The sequence below is a fragment of the Lampetra fluviatilis genome, unplaced genomic scaffold (genome assembly GCF_964198595.1).
Source record: "Lampetra fluviatilis unplaced genomic scaffold, kcLamFluv1.1 SCAFFOLD_294, whole genome shotgun sequence".
Taxonomy (NCBI): domain Eukaryota; kingdom Metazoa; phylum Chordata; class Hyperoartia; order Petromyzontiformes; family Petromyzontidae; genus Lampetra; species Lampetra fluviatilis.
The window spans coordinates 82899-106871 of NW_027620893.1; the positions used below are offsets into that span (position 1 = coordinate 82899).

Genomic DNA, 23973 nt, shown 5'->3' on the forward strand with positions numbered 1-23973 from the left:
TGTCTATCTGTGTGTGTGTCTGTGTGTGTGTCTGTGTGTCTCTGTGTGTGTCTCTGTGTGTCTCTGTGTGTCTATCTGTGTGTGTGTCTGTGTGTTTCTCTCTGTGTCTGTGTGTCTATATCTGTGTCTATCCGTGTGTGTCTGTGTCTTTGTGTCTCTGTGTCTATCTGTGTGTGTCTATCTGTGTGTCTATCTCTGTGTGTGTCTGTGTGTGTATCTGTGTGTGTGTCTATCTGTGTCTCTGTGTCTATCTGTGTGTGTGTCTGTGTGTCTCTCTCTGTGTCTGTGTGTCTATCTCTGTGTCTATCTGTGTGTCTCTGTGTCTATCTGTGTGTGTCTATCTGTGTGTGTCTCTCTCTGTGTCTCTATCTGTGTGTGTGTGTCAATCTGTGTGCTTATCTGTGTCTGTGTCTATCTGTGTGTCTCTGTGTGTGTCTCTGTGTGTGTGTCTATCTCTGTGTGTCTCTGTGTGTATATCTGTGTGTCTGTGTGTCTCTGTGTGTCTATCTGTGTGTCTGTGTGTCTGTCTGTGTGTCTATCTGTGTGTGTGTCTCTGTGTGTCTATCTGTGTGTGTCTGTGTGTGTGTGTGTCTGTGTGTCTATCTGTGTGTGTGTCTGTGTCTATCTGTGTGTGTCTCTGTGTCTATCTGTGTGTGTGTGTCTATCTCTGTGTCTATCTCTGTGTGTCTCTGTGTGTGTGTGTCTCTGTGTCTATCTGTGTGTGTCTCTGTGTGTGTGTATCTCTCTGTGTCTGTGTCTATCTGTGTGTGCCTCTGTGTGTCTCTGTGTGTGTGTCTTTCTGTGTCTCTGTGTGTGTGTCTGTGTGTGTCTCTGTGTCTCTGTGTCTATCTGTGTGTGTCTCTGTGTCTCTGTGTGTGTGTCTATCTCTCTGTGTCTGTGTCTATCTGTGTGTGCCTCTGTGTGTCTCTCTGTGTCTCTGTGTCTATCTGTGTGTGTCTCTCTATCTGTGTGTGTCTCTCTGTGTGTCTGGGTGTGTGTCTATCTGTGTGTGTCTATCTGTGTGTGTCTATCTGTGTGTGTCTCTGTGTGTGTGTCTCTGTCTCTGTGTGTGTGTTTAACTGTGTGTGTGTCTGTGTCTATCTGTATCTCTGTGTGTGTCTCTGTGTCTCTGTGTGTGTGTCTATCTGTGTGTGTGTGTCTGTGTGTGTGTGTGTCTGTGTGTGTGTGTCTATCTGTGTGTCTATCTGTGTCTCTGTGTCTATCTGTGTCTCTGTGTGTGTGTCTATCTGTGTGTCTCTGTGTGTGTCTCTGTGTCTCTGTGTGTGTCTCTGTGTCTCTGTGTGTGTGTCTATCTGTGTGTGTCTCTGTGTCTGTGTGTGTGTGTCTCTGTGTGTGTGTCTATCTGTGTGTGTCTCTGTGTCTCTGTGTGTGTGTCTATCTGTGTGTGTCTCTGTCTCTGTGTCTGTGTGTGTGTGTCTCTGTGTGTGTGTCTATCTGTGTGTCTATCTCTGTGTCTGTGTGTGTGTCTAACTGTGTGTGTCTATCTCTGTGTCTGTGTGTGTCTCTGTGTCTGTGTCTGTGTGTGTGTGTCTCTGTATGTGTGTCTATCTGTGTCTATCTGTGTGTGTGTCTATCTATCTGTGTGTGTGTCTAACTGTGTGTGTCTCTGTGTCTCTGTGTGTGTGTCTATCTGTGTGTGTCTCTGTGTCTGTGTGTCTGTGTGTGTGTCTGTGTCTGTGTGTGTTAGTCTCTGTATGTGTGTCTATCTGTGTCTATCTGTGTGTGTGTCTATCTATCTGTGTGTGTGTCTAACTGTGTGTGTCTCTGTGTCTCTGTGTGTGTGTCTATCTGTGTCTGTGTCTGTGTGTGTCTCTGTGTGTGTCTCTATCTGTGTGTCTATCTGTGTGTGTGTCTATCTATCTGTGTGTGTGTCTAACTGTGTGTGTCTATCTGTGCGTGTGTCAATGTGCAGGCCGCTCCCAGCTGGCGATTGTCCAGCGTGTGAACAGCGAGGGGGAGGGAGACCCCTTCTACGAAGCCATGGGGGTCGTGACGCTGGAAGATGTGGTTGAAGACATTATCCGCTCGGAGTTGCTGGGAGACACGGATCTACTTGGTGAGTGGTGGTGAGTGGTGGTGAGTGGTGGTGAGTGGTGGTGGTGAGTGGTGGTCGAAGACATCATCCGCTCGGAGTTGCTGGGAGACACGGATCTACTTGGTGAGTGGTGGTGAGTGGTGGTGAGTGGTGGTGAGTGGTGGTGAGTGGTGGTGAGTGGTGGTGAGTGGTGGTGAGTGGTGGTGAGTGGTGGTGAGTGGTGGTGAGTGGTGGTGAGTGGTGGTGAGTGGTGGTCGAAGACATCATCCGCTCGGAGTTGCTGGGAGACACGGATCTACTTGGTGAGTGGTGGTGAGTGGTGGTGAGTGGTGGTGAGTGGTGGTGAGTGGTGGTGAGTGGTGGTGAGTGGTGAGTGGTGGTGAGTGGTGGTCGAAGACATCATCCGCTCGGAGTTGCTGGGAGACACGGATCTACTTGGTGAGTGGTGGTGAGTGGTGGTGAGTGGTGGTGAGTGGTGGTGAGTGGTGGTCGAAGACGTCATCCGCTCGGAGTTGCTGGGAGACACGGATCTACTTGGTGAGTGGTGGTGAGTGGTGGTGAGTGGTGGTGAGTGGTGGTGAGTGGTGGTGAGTGGTGGTCGAAGACGTCATCCGCTCGGAGTTGCTGGGAGACACGGATCTACTTGGTGAGTGGTGGTGAGTGGTGGTGAGTGGTGGTGAGTGGTGGTGAGTGGTGGTGAGTGGTGGTGAGTGGTGGTCGAAGACGTCATCCGCTCGGAGTTGCTGGGAGACACGGATCTACTTGGTGAGTGGTGGTGAGTGGTGGTGAGTGGTGGTGAGTGGTGGTGAGTGGTGGTGAGTGGTGGTCGAAGACGTCATCCGCTCGGAGTTGCTGGGAGACACGGATCTACTTGGTGAGTGGTGGTGAGTGGTGGTGAGTGGTGGTGAGTGGTGGTGGTGAGTGGTGGTGAGTGGTGGTGAGTGGTGGTGGTGAGTGGTGGTCGAAGACATCATCCGCTCGGAGTTGCTGGGAGACACGGATCTACTTGGTGAGTGGTGGTGAGTGTTGGTGAGTGGTGGTGAGTGGTGGTGAGTGGTGGTGGTGAGTGGTGGTGAGTGGTGGTGAGTGGTGGTGAGTGGTGGTGGTGAGTGGTGGTGAGTGGTGGTGAGTGGTGGTCGAAGACGTCATCCGCTCGGAGTTGCTGGGAGACACGGATCTACTTGGTGAGTGGTGGTGAGTGGTGGTGAGTGGTGGTGAGTGGTGGTGGTGAGTGGTGGTGAGTGGTGGTGAGTGGTGGTGAGTGGTGGTCGAAGACGTCATCCGCTCGGAGTTGCTGGGAGACACGGATCCACTTGGTGAGTGGTGGTGAGTGGTGGTGGTGAGTGGTGGTGGTGAGTGGTGGTGAGTGGTGGTGAGTGGTGGTGAGTGGTGGTGAGTGGTGGTGAGTGGTGGTCGAAGACATCATCCGCTCGGAGTTGCTGGGAGACACGGATCTACTTGGTGAGTGGTGGTGAGTGGTGGTGAGTGGTGAGTGGTGGTGAGTGGTGGTGAGTGGTGAGTGGTGGTGAGTGGTGGTGAGTGGTGAGTGGTGGTGAGTGGTGGTGAGTGGTGAGTGGTGGTGAGTGGTGGTGAGTGGTGGTCGAAGACATCATCCGCTCGGAGTTGCTGGGAGACACGGATCCACTTGGTGAGTGGTGGTGAGTGGTGGTGAGTGGTGGTGGTGAGTGGTGGTGAGTGGTGGTGAGTGGTGGTGAGTGGTGGTGAGTGGTGGTGAGTGGTGGTGAGTGGTGGTGAGTGGTGGTGGTGAGTGGTGGTGAGTGGTGGTGAGTGGTGGTGAGTGGTGGTGAGTGGTGGTGGTGAGTGGTGAGTGGTGGTGAGTGGTGGTGGTGAGTGGTGGTGAGTGGTGAGTGGTGGTGAGTGGTGGTGAGTGGTGGTGAGTGGTGCTGGAAGACGTCATCCGCTCGGAGTTGCTGGGAGACACGGATCTACTTGGTGAGTGGTGGTGAGTGGTGGTGAGTGGTGGTGAGTGGTGGTGAGTGGTGAGTGGTGGTGAGTGGTGGTGGTGGTGAGTGGTGGTGAGTGGTGAGTGGTGGTGAGTGGTGGTGGTGAGTGGTGGTGGTGGTGGTGAGTGGTGGTGAGTGGTGGTGGTGGTGAGTGGTGGTGAGTGGTGGTGGTGGTGAGTGGTGGTGAGTGGTGAGTGGTGGTGGTGGTGAGTGGTGGTGAGTGGTGGTGGTGGTGAGTGGTGGTGAGTGGTGGTGGTGGTGAGTGGTGGTGAGTGGTGGTGGTGGTGAGTGGTGGTGAGTGGTGGTGGTGGTGAGTGGTGGTGGTGGTGAGTGGTGGTGAGTGGTGGTGGTGGTGAGTGGTGGTGAGTGGTGGTGGTGGTGAGTGGTGGTGAGTGGTGGTGAGTGGTGGTGAGTGGTGGTGGTGAGTGGTGGTGGTGAGTGGTGGTGAGTGGTGGTGAGTGGTGGTGAGTGGTGAGTGGTGGTGAGTGGTGGTGGTGAGTGGTGGTGAGTGGTGGTGAGTGGTGGTGGTGAGTGGTGGTGAGTGGTGGTGAGTGGTGGTGAGTGGTGGTGGTGAGTGGTGGTGAGTGGTGGTGGTGAGTGGTGGTGAGTGGTGGTGAGTGGTGGTGGTGAGTGGTAGTGGTGAGTGGTGGTGAGTGGTGGTGAGTGGTGGTGGTGAGTGGTGGTGGTGAGTGGTGGTGGTGAGTGGTGGTGAGTGGTGGTGGTGAGTGGTGGTGAGTGGTGGTGGTGAGTGGTGGTGAGTGGTGGTGGTGAGTGGTGGTGAGTGGTGGTGGTGAGTGGTGGTGGAAGATATCACCCACCCACTCACCCACCCACCCACTCACCCACTCACTCACCCACTCACTCACCCACCCACTCACCCACCCACTCACTCACTCACTCACCCACCGACCCACTCACCCACCCACCCACTCACTCACTCACCCACCCACCCACTCACCCACTCACTCACCCACTCACTCACCCACTCACTCACCCACTCACCCACTCACTCACCCACTCACTCACCCACTCACTCACCCACCCACTCACCCACTCACTCACCCACCCACTCACCCACCCACTCACTCACTCACTCACCCACCCACTCACCCACTCACTCACCCACTCACTCACCCACTCACTCACCCACTCACTCACCCACCCACTCACCCACTCACTCACCCACTCACTCACCCACTCACTCACCCACCCACTCACCCACTCACTCACCCACTCACTCACCCACTCACTCACCCACCCACCCACCCACTCACTCACCCACTCACCCACTCACTCACCCACTCACTCACCCACTCACTCACCCACCCACCCACTCACTCACCCACCCACTCACCCACTCACTCACCCCCCCACTCACCCACTCACCCATCCACTCACTCACCCACCCACTCACTCACCCACCCACTCACTAACCCCCCCACTCACCCACTCACCCATCCACTCACCCACCCACTCACTCACTCACCCACCCACTCACCCACTCACTCATCCACTCACTCACCCACCCACTCACCCACCCACCCACTCACCCACTCACTCATCCACTCACTCACCCACCCACTCACCCACCCACCCACTCACCCACTCACTCATCCACTCACTCACCCACCCACCCACTCACCCACCCACTCACCCACCCACCCACTCACCCACTCACTCACCCACTCACTCACCCACCACTCACCCACCCACTCACTCACTCACTCACCCACCGACCCACTCACCCACCCACCCACTCACTCACTCACCCACCCACCCACTCACCCACTCACTCACCCACTCACTCACCCACCCACCCACCCACCCACCCACCCACCCACCCACTCACCCACTCACTCATCCACTCACTCACCCACTCACTCACTCACTCACCCACCCACCCACCCACCCACCCACCCACTCACCCACTCACTCATCCACTCACTCACCCACCCACTCACTCACTCACCCACCCACCCACCCACTCACCCACTCACTCATCCACTCACTCACTCACTCACTCACCCACCCACCCACCCACCCACCCACCCACTCACCCACTCACTCATCCACTCACTCACCCACCCACTCACACCCACCCACCCACTCACCCACTCACTCATCCACTCACCCACTCACTCACCCACCCACTCACTCACTCACCCACCCACTCACCCACTCACTCATCCACTCACTTCACTCACTCATCCACTCACTCACTCACCCACTCACCCACCCACTCACTCACTCACCCACTCACCCACTCACTCACCCCCCCACTCACCCACTCACCCATCCACTCACTCACTCACCCCCCCACTCACCCACCCACCCACCCACTCACTCACCCCCTCACTCACCCCCCCACCCCCCCACCCACCCACTCACCCCCCCACCCTCCCACCCACCCACCCACCCGAGTACCACTTTACCCCCCCGCGTGTGTGTTGTGAGCAGACAGCCGTGCCAGGAAGAAGGTCTTCCACCACGAGTGGCAGCAGCAGCTGTCGATGTTTCGCTCCTCGGAGCCAGCGCCACGCGTCTGCATCTCTCCGCAACTGCTGCTCAAAGCTCACGAATTCCTGTCCGCCGGTGAGCCAGCCCCGAGCCACGCAAGCCTGGCTCGGCAGCAGAGCCAGGATGAGGCTCGCGCAGGGTTCAGTGTTGATCGCTGAGGGTCACAGAGCCAGACTGAGGCTCCCACAGGGTTCAGTGTTAATCACTGAGACTCCCACAGGGTTCAGTGTTCATCAGTGAGGCTCACAGAGCCAGACTGAGGCTCCCACAGGGTTCAGTGTTCATCAGTGAGGCTCACAGAGCCAGACTGAGGCTCCCACAGGGTTCAGTGTTAATCACTGAGGCTCACAGAGCCAGACTGAGGCTCCCACAGGGTTCAGTGTTAATCACCGAGACTCACAGAGCCAGACTGAGGCTCCCACAGGGTTCAGTGTTAATCACCGAGACTCACAGAGCCAGACTGAGGCTCCCACAGGGTTCAGTGTTAATCACCGAGACTCACAGAGCCAGACTGAGGCTCCCACAGGGTTCAGTGTTAATCACTGAGGCTCACAGAGCCAGACTGAGGCTCCCACAGGGTTCAGTGTTAATCACTGAGGCTCACAGAGCCAGACTGAGGCTCCCACAGGGTTCAGTGTTAATCACCGAGACTCACAGAGCCAGACTGAGGCTCCCACAGGGTTCAGTGTTAATCACTGAGGCTCACAGAGCCAGACTGAGGCTCCCCCCCCCCGTATCTCCCCCCGTGTCTCTCACCCCGTGTCTCCCCCCCCCCCGTGTCTCTCCCCCCGTGTCTCCCCCCGTGTCTCTCCCCGTCTCTCTCCCCGTGTCTCCCCCCGTGTCTCCCCCCCCCCCCCCCCTGTGTCTCTCTCACCGTGTCTCTCCCCGTGTCTTTCCCCCTCGTGTCTCCCACCGTGTCTCCCCCCCCCCCACCCCGTGTCTCTCTCCCCGTGTCTCTCCCCGTATCTCCCCCCGTGTCTCTCCCCGTGTCTCTCCCCCCCGTGTCTCTCCCCGTGTCTCCCCCCGTGTCTCCCCCCCCCCCCGTGTCTCCTCCCCCCCCGTGTCTCCTCCCCCCGTGTCTCTCCCCGTGTCTCTCTCCCCGTGTCTCTCCCCGTATCTCCCCCCGTGTCTCCCCCCCCCCCGTGTCTCCCCCCCCCCCGTGTCTCCTCCCCCCCCGTGTCTCCTCCCCCCGTGTCTCTCCCCGTGTCTCTCCCCCCCCCGTGTCTCCCCCCCCCCCGTGTCTCCTCCCCCCCCGTGTCTCCTCCCCCCGTGTCTCTCCCCGTGTTCTCTCCCCCCCCCGTGTCTCCTCCCCCCCCGTGTCTCCTCCCCCCCCGTGTCTCCTCCCCCCGTGTCTCCCCCCGTGTCTCCCCCCCCCCCGTGTCTCCCCCCCCCCCGTGTCTCCTCCCCCCGTGTCTCTCCCCGTGTCTCTCCCCCCCGTGTCTCTCCCCGTATCTCCCCCCGTGTCTCCCCCCCCCCCGTGTCTCCCCCCCCCCCGTGTCTCCCCCCCCCCCCGTGTCTCTCCCCGTGTCTCTCCCCGTATCTCCCCCCGTGTCTCCCCCCCCCCCCGTGTCTCTCCCCCCCGTGTCTCTCCCCGTATCTCCCCCCGTGTCTCCCCCCCCCCCGTGTCTCCCCCCCCCCCGTGTCTCCCCCCCCCCCCGTGTCTCCCCCCGTGTCTCCCCCCCCCCCCGTGTCTCCCCCCCCCCCCGTGTCTCTCCCCGTATCTCCCCCCGTGTCTCCCCCCCCCCCGTGTCTCCCCCCCCCCCCGTGTCTCCCCCCCCCCCCGTGTCTCCCCCCGTCTCCCTTCCCCCCCCGTGTATCCCCCCGTGTCTCCCCCCCCCCCCCCGTGTCTCCCCCCCCCCCCCGTGTCTCCCCCCCCCCCCGTGTCTCCCCCCCCCCCCGTGTCTCCCCCCGTCTCCCTTCCCCCCCCCGTGTATCCCCCCGTGTCTCCCCCCCCCCCCCGTGTCTCCCCCCCCCCCCGTGTCTCTCCCCGTGTCTCCCCCCCCCCCCGTGTCTCCCCCCGTGTCTCCCCCCGTGTCTCCCCCCCCCCCCCGTGTCTCCCCCCGTGTCTCCCCCCCCCCCCGTGTCTCCCCCCGTGTCTCCCCCCGTGTCTCCCCCCCCCCCCGTGTCTCTCCCCGTATCTCCCCCCGTGTCTCCCCCCCCCCGTGTCTCCCCCCCCCCCCCGTGTCTCCCCCCGTGTCTCCCCCCCCCCCCCGTGTCTCCCCCCCCCCCGTGTCTCCCCCCGTCTCCCTTCCCCCCCCGTGTATCCCCCCGTGTCTCCCCCCCCCCCGTGTCTCCCCCCCCCCCCGTGTCTCCCCCCCCCCCCGTGTCTCCCCCCCCCCCGTGTCTCCCCCCGTCTCCCTTCCCCCCCCGTGTCTCCCCCCGTGTCTCCCCCCCCCCCGTGTCTCCCCCCCCCCCGTGTCTCCCCCCCCACCCCGTGTCTCTCCCCCCGTGTGTCCCCCTGTGTCTCCCCCCGTGTCTCTCCCCGTCTCTCTCCCCGTGTCTCCCCCCGTGTCTCCCCCCCCCCCCCCTGTGTCTCTCTCCCCGTGTCTCTCCCCGTATCTCCCCCCGTGTCTCTCCCCGTGTCTCCCCCCGTGTCTCCCCCCCGTGTCTCCCCCCCGTGTCTCCCCCCCGTGTCTCCCCCCGTGTCTCTCCCCGTATCTCCCCCCGTGTCTCCCCCCCCCCCCCGTGTCTCCCCCCCCCCCGTGTCTCCCCCCCCCCCCCGTGTCTCCCCCCGTGTCTCCCCCCCCCCCGTGTCTCCCCCCCCCCCCCCCGTGTCTCCCCCCGTCTCCCTTCCCCCCCCGTGTCTCCCCCCGTGTCTCCCCCCCCCCCCCCGTGTCTCCCCCCCCCCCCCCGTGTCTCCCCCCCCCCCCGTGTCTCCCCCCCCCCCCGTGTCTCCCCCCCCCCCCCCCCGTGTCTCCCCCCCCCCCCCGTGTCTCCCCCCCCCCCCCGTGTCTCCCCCCGTGTCTCCCCCCCCCCCCCGTGTCTCCCCCCGTGTCTCCCCCCCCCCCCGTGTCTCCCCCCGTGTCTCCCCCCGTGTCTCCCCCCCCCCCGTGTCTCCCCCCCCCCCCGTGTCTCCCCCCATCTCCCTTCCCCCCCCGTGTCTCCCCCCGTGTCTCCCCCCCCCCCCCGTGTCTCCCCCCGTCTCCCCCCCCCCCCCGTGTCTCCCCCCCGTGTCTCCCCCCCCCCCCGTGTCTCCCCCCGTGTCTCCCCCCCCACCCCGTGTCTCCCCCCCCCCCGTGTCTCCCCCCATCTCCCTTCCCCCCCCGTGTCTCCCCCCCGTGTCTCCCCCCCCCCCCGTGTCTCCCCCCGTGTCTCCCCCCCCACCCCGTGTCTCCCCCCCCCCCGTGTCTCCCCCCGTGTCTCCCCCCCCCCCGTGTCTCTCCCCCCGTGTCCCCCCCCGTGTCTCCCCCCCCCCCCGTGTCTCCCCCCCCCCCCGTGTCTCCCCCCGTGTCTCCCCCCCCCCCCGTGTCTCTCCCCCCGTGTCCCCCCCCGTGTCTCTCCCCCCCCCCGTGTCTCCCCCCCCCCCGTGTCTCCCCCCCCCCCCCGTGTCTCCCCCCCCCCCCGTGTCTCCCCCCGTGTCTCCCCCCCCCCCCGTGTCTCCCCCCCCCCCGTGTCTCCCCCCGTCTCCCTTCCCCCCCCGTGTATCCCCCCGTGTCTCCCCCCCCCCCGTGTCTCCCCCCCCCCCCGTGTCTCCCCCCCCCCCCGTGTCTCCCCCCCCCCCCGTGTCTCCCCCCGTCTCCCTTCCCCCCCCGTGTCTCCCCCCGTGTCTCCCCCCCCCCCGTGTCTCCCCCCCCCCCCGTGTCTCCCCCCCCACCCCGTGTCTCTCCCCCCGTGTGTCCCCCTGTGTCTCCCCCCGTGTCTCTCCCCGTCTCTCTCCCCGTGTCTCCCCCCGTGTCTCCCCCCCCCCCCCCTGTGTCTCTCTCCCCGTGTCTCTCCCCGTATCTCCCCCCGTGTCTCTCCCCGTGTCTCCCCCCGTGTCTCCCCCCCGTGTCTCCCCCCCGTGTCTCCCCCCCGTGTCTCCCCCCGTGTCTCTCCCCGTATCTCCCCCCGTGTCTCCCCCCCCCCCCGTGTCTCCCCCCCCCCCGTGTCTCCCCCCCCCCCCCGTGTCTCCCCCCGTGTCTCCCCCCCCCCCCGTGTCTCCCCCCCCCCCCCCGTGTCTCCCCCCGTCTCCCTTCCCCCCCCCGTGTCTCCCCCCGTGTCTCCCCCCCCCCCCCGTGTCTCCCCCCCCCCCCCCGTGTCTCCCCCCCCCCCCGTGTCTCCCCCCCCCCCCGTGTCTCCCCCCCCCCCCCCCCGTGTCTCCCCCCCCCCCCGTGTCTCCCCCCCCCCCCGTGTCTCCCCCCGTGTCTCCCCCCCCCCCCCGTGTCTCCCCCCGTGTCTCCCCCCCCCCCCGTGTCTCCCCCCGTGTCTCCCCCCGTGTCTCCCCCCCCCCCGTGTCTCCCCCCCCCCCCGTGTCTCCCCCCATCTCCCTTCCCCCCCCGTGTCTCCCCCCGTGTCTCCCCCCCCCCCCCGTGTCTCCCCCCGTCTCCCCCCCCCCCCGTGTCTCCCCCCCCGTGTCTCCCCCCCCCCCCCGTGTCTCCCCCCGTGTCTCCCCCCCCACCCCGTGTCTCCCCCCCCCCCGTGTCTCCCCCCATCTCCCTTCCCCCCCCGTGTCTCCCCCCCGTGTCTCCCCCCCCCCCCCGTGTCTCCCCCCGTGTCTCCCCCCCCACCCCGTGTCTCCCCCCCCCCCCGTGTCTCCCCCCGTGTCTCCCCCCCCCCCGTGTCTCTCCCCCCGTGTCCCCCCCCGTGTCTCCCCCCCCCCCCGTGTCTCCCCCCCCCCCCGTGTCTCCCCCCGTGTCTCCCCCCCCCCCGTGTCTCTCCCCCCGTGTCCCCCCCCGTGTCTCTCCCCCCCCCCGTGTCTCCCCCCCCCCGTGTCTCCCCCCCCCCCCCGTGTCTCCCCCCCCCCCCCGTGTCTCCCCCCGTGTCTCCCCCCCCCCCCCGTGTCTCCCCCCCCCGTGTCTCCCCCCCCCCCGTGTCTCTCCCCCCGTGTCCCCCCCCGTGTCTCTCCCCCCCCCGTGTCTCCCCCCCCCCCCCCGTGTCTCCCCCCGTGTCTCCCCCCCCCCCCGTGTCTCCCCCCCCCCCGTGTCTCCCCCCCCCCCGTGTCTCCCCCCCCCCGTGTCTCCCCCCCCCCCGTGTCTCCCCCCCCGTGTCTCCCCCCGTGTCTCCCCCCCCCCCCCGTGTCTCCCCCCCCCCCGTGTCTCCCCCCCCCCCGTGTCTCCCCCCCCGTGTCTCCCCCCCCCCCCGTGTCTCCCCCCCCGTGTCTCCCCCCGTGTCCCCCCCCCCGTGTCCCCCCCCCGTGTCCCCCCCCCGTGTCTCCGTCCCCCTAGAGGTGTCTCCGTTCCGCGGTGTCTCTGAGAAGCGTCTCCTGGCTCTCCTGAAGAGGCCCGGGGTCGTCCGGGAGCTGAGACACTGCGGGGGAGACACGCGGAGACGCGCGGAGACACGCGGGGGAGACAAGGAGAGAGACACGGAGACACACGGAGACACGCGGAGAGACACGCGGAGAGACACGGAAGCGCTGTACACGCGGGGAGAGGTGACGACCACGTTCACACTGATCCTGCAGGTGACTCGCACACAGAGACACGCAGAGACACGCAGAGACGCGCAGAGACGCAGAGAGAGACACGGAGAGACACACGGAGAGACACTCACACGCAGAGACACACAGAGACACACAGAGACACACACACACACAGAGACACATGGAGACACTCACACGCAGAGACACGCAGAGACACACAGAGACACACAGAGACACACACACACACAGAGACACACAGAGACACTCACACGCAGAGACACGCAGAGACACACACAGAGACACACAGAGACACACAGAGACACACACACGCAGAGGCACACAGAGACACGCAGAGACACACAGAGACACACAGAGACACACAGAGACACACACACACAGAGACACACAGAGACACACAGAGACACAGAGACACGCAGAGACACACAGAGACACACAGAGACACACAGAGACACACACGCAGAGGCACACACACACAGAGACACGCAGAGGCACACACACACAGAGACACGCAGAGACACACAGAGACACACAGAGACACGCAGAGACACACAGAGACACACAGAGACACACAGAGACACACACACGCAGAGGCACACACACACAGAGACACGCAGAGACACACACACACACAGAGACACACACACACAGAGACACGCACACGCAGAGGCACACACACGCAGAGACACGCACACGCAGAGACACGCACACGCAGAGACACACACACACAGAGACACACACACACAGAGACACGCACACGCAGAGGCACACACACGCAGAGACACACACACACAGAGACACACACACACAGAGACACGCACACGCAGAGGCACACACACGCAGAGACACACACACACAGAGAGACGCAGAGACACACAGAGACACACACACACAGAGAGACACAGAAACACACACACACAGAGACACGCACACGCAGAGGCACACACACACAGAGACACGCAGAGACACACAGAGACACACACACACAGAGACACACACACACAGAGACACACACACACAGAGACACACACAGAGACACACACAGAGAGAGAGACACACACACAGAGACACACACACGCAGAGACACACACACACAGAGACACACACACACAGAGACACGCACACGCAGAGGCACACACACACACAGAGACACACACACACAGAGACACACACACACAGAGACACACGCAGAGACACACACAGAGACACACACACACAGAGGCACACACACACAGAGAGACGCAGAGACACACACACACAGACACACAGACACACACAGAGACACACACACACAGAGGCACTCACACACAGAGACACACACACACAGAGACACACACACACAGAGACACACAGACACACACACACACAGAGACGCTCACACACAGAGACACTCACACACAGAGACACACAGAGACACACACACACAGAGACACTCACACGCAGAGACACACAGAGACACACACACACAGAGACACACACACATAGAGACACACACACACAGAGACACACACACACAGAGACACACACACACAGAGACACACACACACAGAGACACTCACACGCAGAGACACACAGAGACACACACACACAGAGACACTCACACGCAGAGACACACAGAGACACACACACACAGAGACACGCAGAGACACACACACACAGAGACACACAGAGACACACACACACAGAGACACGCAGAGACACACAGAGACACACACACACAGAGACACACACACACAGAGACACACAGAGACACACACACACAGAGACACTCACACGCAGAGACACACAGAGACACACACACACACACACAGAGACACTCACACGCAGAGACACACAGAGACACGCAGAGACACACAGACACACACACACACAGAGACACTCACACACAGAGACACGCAGAGACACACACAGAGACACACACAGAAACACACACAGAGACACACACAGAGACACTCACAGAGACACACACAGAGACACGCAGAGACACACACAGAGACACACACAGAGACACACACAGAGACACACACAGAGACACTCACAGAGACACACACAGAGACACACACAGAGACACTCACAGAGACACACACAGAGACACGCAGAGACACACACAGAGACACACACAGAGACACACACAGAGACACTCACAGAGACACACACAGAGACACACACAGAGACACACACAGAGACACACACAGAGACACTCACAGAGACACACACAGAGACACGCAGAGACACACACAGAGACACACACAGAGACACACACAGAGACACTCACAGAGACACTCACAGAGACACTCACAGAGACACACACAGAGACACTCACAGAGACACACACAGAGACACTCACAGAGACACTCACAGAGACACACACAGAGACACGCAGAGACACACACAGAGACACACACAGAGACACTCACAGAGACACACACAGAGACACTCACAGAGACACGGAGAGACCATGACCCCCCATGCCCCCCCCTCTGTCCCAACCCGTGACCCCCCCTCCCCCATCCCTCCCCCCTCCCCCCCCCTCCCCCCCTCCCCCCTCCCCCCCCTCCCCCCTCCCCCCTCCCCCTTCCTCCCCCCTCCCCCCTCCCTCCCTCCCTCCCCCTCCCCCCCCTCCCCCCTCCCCCCTCTCTCCCCCTCCCTCCCCCCCCCTCCCCCCTCCCCCCCCTCCCCCCTCCCCCCCCCTCCCCCCCCTCCCCCCCTCCCCCCTCCCCCCCCCTCCCCCCTCCCCCCCCCTCCCTCCCTCCCTCCCCCTCCCCCCTCTTCCTTCCTCCCCCCTCCCTCCCTCCCCCTCCCCCCTCCCCCCCCCTCCCCCCTCCCCCCTCCCCCCCCCTCCCTCCCTCCCCCTCCCCCCTCCCCCCTCCCCCCCCTCCCTCCCTCCCCCTCCCCCCTCCCCCTTCCTCCCCCCTCCCCCCTCCCTCCCTCCCCCTCCCCCCTCCCCCCCCCTCCCCCATCCCTCCCCCCTCCCCCCCCTCCCCCCCTCCCCCCTCCCCCCCCTCCCCCCTCCCCCCCCCTCCCTCCCTCCCCCTCCCCCCTCCCCCTTCCTCCCCCCTCCCCCCTCCCTCCCTCCCCCTCCCCCCTCCCCCCCCCTCCCCCCTCCCCCCTCCCTCCCTCCCTCCCCCTCCCCCCCCTCCCCCCTCCCCCTCCCCCCTCCCCCTCCCCCCCCTCCCCCCTCCCCCCTCCCTCCCCCTCCCCCCTCCCTCCCCCTCCCCCCTCCCCCTCCCCCCCCTCCCCCCTCCCCCCTCCCTCCCCCTCCCCCCTCCCTCCCCCTCCCCCCTCCCCCTCCCCCCCCTCCCCCCTTCCCCCTCTCTCCCCCTCCCCCCTCCCCCCCCCCCCCCCCCCAGGGCAGTGTGGAGGTGCTAGTGGGCCGTGAGTTTGTGGCTTTTGAGAGCTCCACTTTCTCCTTCTACGGCGTGCCGGCACTCACCACTCAGCACTCACCAACAGCGCATAGTGGTGAGTGGTACGCTCACCACACACTCACTCACCACTCACCACACACTCAGCACTCAGCACTCACCAACAGCGCATAGTGGTGAGTGGTACGCTCACCACACACTCACTCACCACTCACTCACTCACTCACCACTCAGCACTCACCACTCACCAACAGCGCGTAGTGGTGAGTGGTACGCTCACCACACACTCACTCACCACTCACCACACACTCACTCAGCACTCAGCACTCAGCACTCACCACACACTCACTCAGCACTCACCACTCAGCACTCACCACTCAGCACTCACCACTCAGCACTCAGCAACAGCGCGTGGTGGTGGTGGTGAGTGGTACGCTCACCACACACTCACTCACCACTCACCACACACTCACTCACCACTCACCACTCAGCACTCACCACTCAGCACTCACCACTCAGCACTCACCAACAGCGCATGGTGGTGGTGAGTGGTACGCTCACCACACACTCACTCACCACTCACCACTCAGCACTCACCACTCACTCACTCACCACTCACCACTCAGCACTCACCAACAGCGGATAGTGGTGAGTGGTACGCTCACCACACACTCACTCACCACTCACCACTTACTCACTCACTCATACACTCACTCATTCATACACTCACTCACTCATACACTCATACACTCATACACTCACTCATACACTCACTCACTCATACACTCACTCACTCACTCATACACTCACTCACTCACTCACTCATACACTCATACACTCACTCATACACTCACTCACTCATACACTCACTCATACACTCACTCACTCATACACTCACTCACTCATACACTCATACACTCACTCATACACTCACTCACTCATACACTCATACACTCACTCATACACTCACTCACTCATACACTCATACACTCACTCATACACTCACTCACTCACTCATACACTCACTCATACACTCACACACTCATACACTCACTCACTCACTCATACACTCACTCATACACTCACACACTCATACACTCATACACTCACTCACTCATACACTCACTCACTCACTCACACACTCATACACTCACTCACTCACTCATACACTCACTCACACACTCATACACTCACTCACTCACACACTCATACACTCACTCACTCATACACTCACTCACTCACACACTCACTCACTCACCACTCAGCACTCACCAACAGCGCATAGTGGTGAGTGGTACGCTCACCACACACTCACTCACCACTCAGCACTCACCACACACTCACTCACTCACCACTCAGCACTCAGCACTCACCACATACACACTCACTCACCACTCAGCACTCAGCACTCACCACACACTCACTCACCACTCACCACTCACTCACCACTCAGCACTCAGCACTCACCACTCACTCACTCAGCACTCACCACTCAGCACTCACCAACAGCGCATGGTGGTGGTGAGTGGTACGCTCACCACACACTCACTCACCACTCACCACTCAGCACTCACCACTCACTCACTCACCACTCACCACTCAGCACTCACCAACAGCGGATAGTGGTGAGTGGTACGCTCACCACACACTCACTCACCACTCACCACTCACTCACTCACTCATACACTCACTCATACACTCACTCACTCATACACTCACTCATACACTCACTCACTCATACACTCACTCACTCACTCATACACTCACTCACTCACTCATACACTCACTCATACACTCACTCACTCATACACTCACTCACTCACTCATACACTCACACACTCATACACTCACTCACTCATACACTCACTCACTCACTCATACACTCACTCACTCACTCATACACTCACTCATACACTCACTCACTCATACACTCACTCACTCACTCATACACTCACACACTCATACACTCACTCACTCACTCATACACTCACTCATACACTCACTCACTCATACACTCACTCACTCACTCATACACTCACTCACTCACTCATACACTCACTCACACACTCATACACTCACACACTCACTCATACACTCACACACTCATACACTCACTCACTCACTCATACACTCACTCATACACTCACACACTCATACACTCACTCACTCACTCATACACTCACTCATACACTCACACACTCATACACTCACTCACTCACTCATACACTCACTCACTCACTCATACACTCACTCATACACTCACTCACTCACTCATACACTCACTCATACACTCACTCATACACTCACTCATACACTCACTCACACACTCATACACTCACTCACTCACTCATACACTCACTCACTCACTCATACACTCACTCATACACTCACTCATACACTCACTCACTCACTCATACACTCACACACTCATACACTCACTCACTCATACACTCACTCACTCACTCATACACTCACTCACTCACACACTCACTCACTCACACACTCACTCATACACTCACTCACTCATACACTCACTCACTCACTCATACACTCACACACTCATACACTCACTCACACACTCATACACTCACTCACTCACTCATACACTCACTCATACACTCACACACTCATACACTCACTCACTCACTCATACACTCACTCACTCACTCATACACTCACTCACTCATACACTCACTCACTCACTCATACACTCATACACTCACTCACTCACTAATACACTCACTCACACACTCACTCACCACTCACCACTCACCAACAGCGGATAGTGGTGGTGAGTGGTACGCTCACCACACACTCACTCACCACTCACCACTCAGCACTCACCAACAGCGCATAGTGGTGAGTGGTACGCTCACCACTCACTCACTCACCACTCACCACTCAGCACTCACCAACAGCGCATGGTGGTGGTGAGTGGTACGCTCACCACACACTCACTCACCACTCACCACTCAGCACTCACCAACAGCGCATGGTGGTGGTGAGTGGTACGCTCACCACACACTCACTCACCACTCACCACTCACTCACTCACTCACCACTCAGCACTCACCACACACTCACTCACTCACCACTCAGCACTCAGCACTCACCACATACACACTCACTCACCACTCAGCACTCAGCACTCACCACACACTCACTCAGCACTCACCACTCACTCACCACTCAGCACTCAGCACTCACCACACACTCACTCAGCACTCACCACTCAGCACTCACCACTCAGCACTCACCAACAGCGCATGGTGGTGGTGAGTGGTACGCTCACCACATACTCACTCACTCACCACACACTCACTCACCACTCAGCACTCACCACTCACCACTCACCACTCACTCACTCGCTCACTCGCTCACTCACTCACAACTCACTCACCACTCAATCACTCACACACTCACTCACTCACTCACCCACTCGCTCACCACTCACTCACCCACTCACTCACCCACTCGCTCACTCACCCACTCACCTACTCACTCACCCATTCACTCACTCACACACTCACTCACCACTCACTCACTCACTCACCCACTCGCTCACCACTCACTCACCCACTCACTCACCCACTCGCTCACTCACCCACTCACCTACTCACTCACCCATTCACTCACTCACACACTCACTCACCACTCACTCACTCACCCACTCACTCACCCACTCACTCACACACTCACTCACCACTCACCCACTCACTCACCCACTCGCTCACTCACCCACTCACCTACTCACTCACCCATTCACTCACTCACCACTCACTCACCCACTCGTACACTCACTCACTCACCCATTCACTCACTCACCACTTGCTCACCACTCGCTCACCCACTCACTCACCCACTCACTCACCCACTCGCTCACTCACCACTCGCTCACTCACCCACTCGCTCACTCACCCACTCGCTCACTCACCCACTCGCTCACTCACCCACTCGCTCACCCACCCACTCGCTCACTCACCCACTCGCTCACTCACCCACCCACTCGCTCACTCACCCACTTGCTCACTCATTCACTCACTCACACACTCACTCACCACTCACTCACTCACCCACTCACTCACCCACTCACTCACACACTCACTCACCACTCACTCACTCACCCACTCACTCACCCACTCACTCACACACTCACTCACCACTCACCCACTCACTCACCCACTCGCTCACTCACCCACTCACCTACTCACTCACCCATTCACTCACTCACCACTCACTCACCCACTCGTACACTCACTCACTCACCCATTCACTCACTCACCACTTGCTCACCACTCGCTCACCCACTCACTCACCCACTCACTCACCCACTCGCTCACTCACCACTCGCTCACTCACCCACTCGCTCACTCACCCACTCGCTCACTCACCCACTCGCTCACTCACCCACTCGCTCACCCACCCACTCGCTCACTCACCCACTCGCTCACTCACCCACCCACTCGCTCACTCACCCACTTGCTCACTCATTCACTCACTCACACACTCACTCACCACTCACTCACTCACCCACTCACTCACCCACTCACTCACACACTCACTCACCACTCACCCACTCACTCACCCACTCGCTCACTCACCCACTCACCTACTCACTCACCCATTCACTCACTCACCACTCACTCACCCACTCGTACACTCACTCACTCACTCACCCATTCACTCACTCACCACTTGCTCACCACTCGCTCACCCACTCACTCACCCACTCGCTCACTCACCCACTCGCTCACTCACCACTCGCTCACTCACCCACTCGCTCACTCACCCACTCGTACACTCACTCACTCACCCATTCACTCACTCACCACTTGCTCACCACTCGCTCACCCACTCACTCACCCACTCACTCACTCACCCACTCGCTCACTCACCACTCGCTCACTCACCCACTCGCTCACTCACCCACTCGCTCACTCACCCACTCGCTCACTCACCCACTCGCTCACTCACCCACTCGCTCACTCACCCACTCGCTCACTCACCACTCGCTCACTCACCCACTCGCTCACTCACCCACTCGCTCACTCACCACTCGCTCACTCACCCACTCGCTCACTCACCCACTCGCTCACTCACCCACTCGCTCACTCACCCACTCGCTCACTCACCCACTCGCTCACTCACCCACTCGCTCACTCACCCACTCGCTCACTCACCCACTCGCTCACTCACCACTCGCTCACTCACCCACTCGCTCACTCACCCACTCGCTCACTCACCACTCGCTCACTCACCCACTCGCTCACTCACCCACTCGCTCACTCACCCACTCGCTCACTCACCCACTCGCTCACTCACCCACTCGCTCACTCACCCACTCGCTCACTCACCCACTCGCTCACTCACCCACTCGCTCACTCACCCACTCGCTCACTCACCCACTCACCCACTCGCTCACCCACCCGCAGAGGATTCAACGGAGGCTGCGGAGTGGAGGGGCGGCTACCGACCAGACTACTCCGTCACGCCACTCACCGACCTCACCATCATTCAGGTACCACTCACTCACCACTCACTCACTCACTCACTCATACACTCACTCACTCACTCACCAACTCACTAACCACTCACTCATACACTCACTCATTCACTCACTCACTCATACACTCACTCACTCACCTACTCACTCACGACTCACTCACCACTCACTCACCACTCACTCACCACTCACTCACCACTCACTCACTCACCACTCACTCACCACTCACTCACCACTCACTCACTCACCACTCACTCACCACTCACTCACCACTCACTCACTCACCTACTCACCAACTCACTCACCACTCACTCATACACTCACTCACTCACCACTCACTCATACACTCACTCACTCATACACTCACTCATACATTCACTCACTTACTCATACACTCACTCACCACTCACTCACCACTCACTCACCAACTCATACACCCACTCACTCACCTACTCACCAACTCACTCACCACTCACTCATACACTCACTCACTCACTCACCACTCACCACTCACTCACCCACTCACTTACTCACCACTCACTCACCACTCACTCACCACTCACTCACTCACCACTCACTCACCACTCACTCACCACTCACCACTTACTCACCTACTCACCAACTCACTCACCACTCACTCATACACTCACTCACTCATACACTCACTCACCTACTCACCAACTCACTCACCTACTCACCTACTAACTCACCTACTCACTCACCACTCACTCACCACTCACTCACCACTCACTCACCACTCACTCACTCACCACTCACTCACCACTCACTCACCACTTACTCACCTACTCACCAACTCACTCACCACTCACTCACCACTCACTCACCACTCACTCACCACTCACTCACTCACCACTCACTCACCACTCACTCACCACTTACTCACCTACTCACCAACTCACTCACCACTCACTCATACACTCACTCACTCATACACTCACTCACCTACTCACCTACTCACTCACCTACTCACTCACCACTCACCACTCAATCACTCATACACTCACTCACCAACTCATACACTCACTCACTCACCCACCCACCTACTCACTCACTCACCTACTCACCAACTCACTCACCACTCACTCATACACTCACTCACTCACCACTCACTCATACACTCACTCACTCATACACTCACTCATACATTCACTCACTTACTCATACACTCACTCACCACTCACTCACCACTCACTCACCACTCACTCACCAACTCATACACCCACTCACTCACCTACTCACCAACTCACTCACCACTCACTCATACACTCACTCACTCACTCACCACTCACCACTCACTCACCACTCACTCACCACTCACTCACTCACCACTCACTCACCACTCACTCACCACTCACCACTTACTCACCTACTCACCAACTCACTCACCACTCACTCATACACTCACTCACCTACTCACCAACTCACTCACCTACTCACCTACTAACTCACCTACTCACTCACCACTCACTCACCACTCACTCACCACTCACTCACCACTCACTCACTCACCACTCACTCACCACTCACTCACCACTTACTCACCTACTCACCAACTCACTCACCACTCACTCACCACTCACTCACCACTCACTCACTCACCACTCACTCACCACTCACTCACCACTTACTCACCTACTCACCAACTCACTCACCACTCACTCATACACTCACTCACTCATACACTCACTCACCTACTCACCTACTCACTCACCTACTCACTCACCACTCACCACTCAATCACTCATACACTCACTCACCAACTCATACACCCACTCACTCACCCACCCACCTACTCACTCACTCACCTACTCACCAACTCACTCACCACTCACTCATACACTCACTCACTCACCACTCACTCATACACTCACTCACTCACCCACCACTCACTCATACACTCACTCACTCATACACTCACTCATACACTCACTCACCCACTCACTTACTCACCACTCACTCACCACTCACTCACCACTCACTCACCACTCACTCACTCACCACTCACTCACCACTCACTCACCACTCACCACTTACTCACCTACTCACCAACTCACTCACCACTCACTCATACACTCACTCATACACTCACTCACCACTCACTCACCTACTCACTCACTCACTCACCACTCACTCACCACTCATTCACTCACCACTCACCTACTCACTCACCACTCACTCACCACTCGCTCACCACTCGCTCACACCTACTCACTCACTCACTCACCACTCACTCACCACTCACTCACCACTCACTCACCACTCACTCACCCTACTCACTCACCACTCATACACTCACTCATACACTCACCACTCACTCACCACTCACTCACCCCACCCACTCACCCACCACTCACCCACCCACCCACTCACCCACCCACTCACCCACTCACTCACCCACTCACCCACTCACTCACACACCACCCACTCACTCACTCACCCACCCACTCACCCACCCACTCCCCACTCACTCACCCACTCACCCACTCACTCACTCACCCACCCACTCACTCACCCACCCACTCACCCACTCACTCACTCACCCACTCACCCACCCACCCACTCACCCCACCCACTCACCCACTCACTCACCCACTCACCCACTCACCTCACTCACCCACCCACCCACTCACCCACCCACTCACCCACTCACATCACCCACTCACCCACTCACTCACTCACTCACCCACCCACCCACTCACCCACTCACCCACCCACTCACCCACCCACTCACCCACTCACCCACTCACCCACCCACTCACCCACTCACCCACCCACTCACCCACCCACCCACCCACCCACCACCCACCCACCCACCCACCCACCCCACTCCACCACCCCACCCACTCACCCACTCACCCACCCACTCACCCACCCACTCACTCACTCACTCACCACTCACTCACTCACCACTCACTCACCACTCACTCACCTACTCACTCACCAACTCACTCACCTACTCACTCACCACT

The 23973-nt window shown here is 60.1% G+C and overlaps 1 protein-coding gene across 1 annotated transcript in view; it reads left to right on the plus strand.

Moving 5' to 3' along the window:
* Nucleotides 1-23973, plus strand: part of LOC144954512 (metal transporter CNNM4-like) — a gene marked incomplete at its 3' end in the record, with an annotated part of 45665 nt that overhangs the window by 13111 nt on the left and 8581 nt on the right. The window contains exons 5-10 of the mRNA XM_078884985.1: nt 1934-2077; nt 6478-6612; nt 11901-12139; nt 15466-15555; nt 15722-15745; nt 20912-20998. Coding sequence (XP_078741111.1) covers nt 1934-2077; nt 6478-6612; nt 11901-12139; nt 15466-15555; nt 15722-15745; nt 20912-20998 — 719 coding nt within the window. The remainder of the gene's footprint in view (nt 1-1933; nt 2078-6477; nt 6613-11900; nt 12140-15465; nt 15556-15721; nt 15746-20911; nt 20999-23973) is intronic.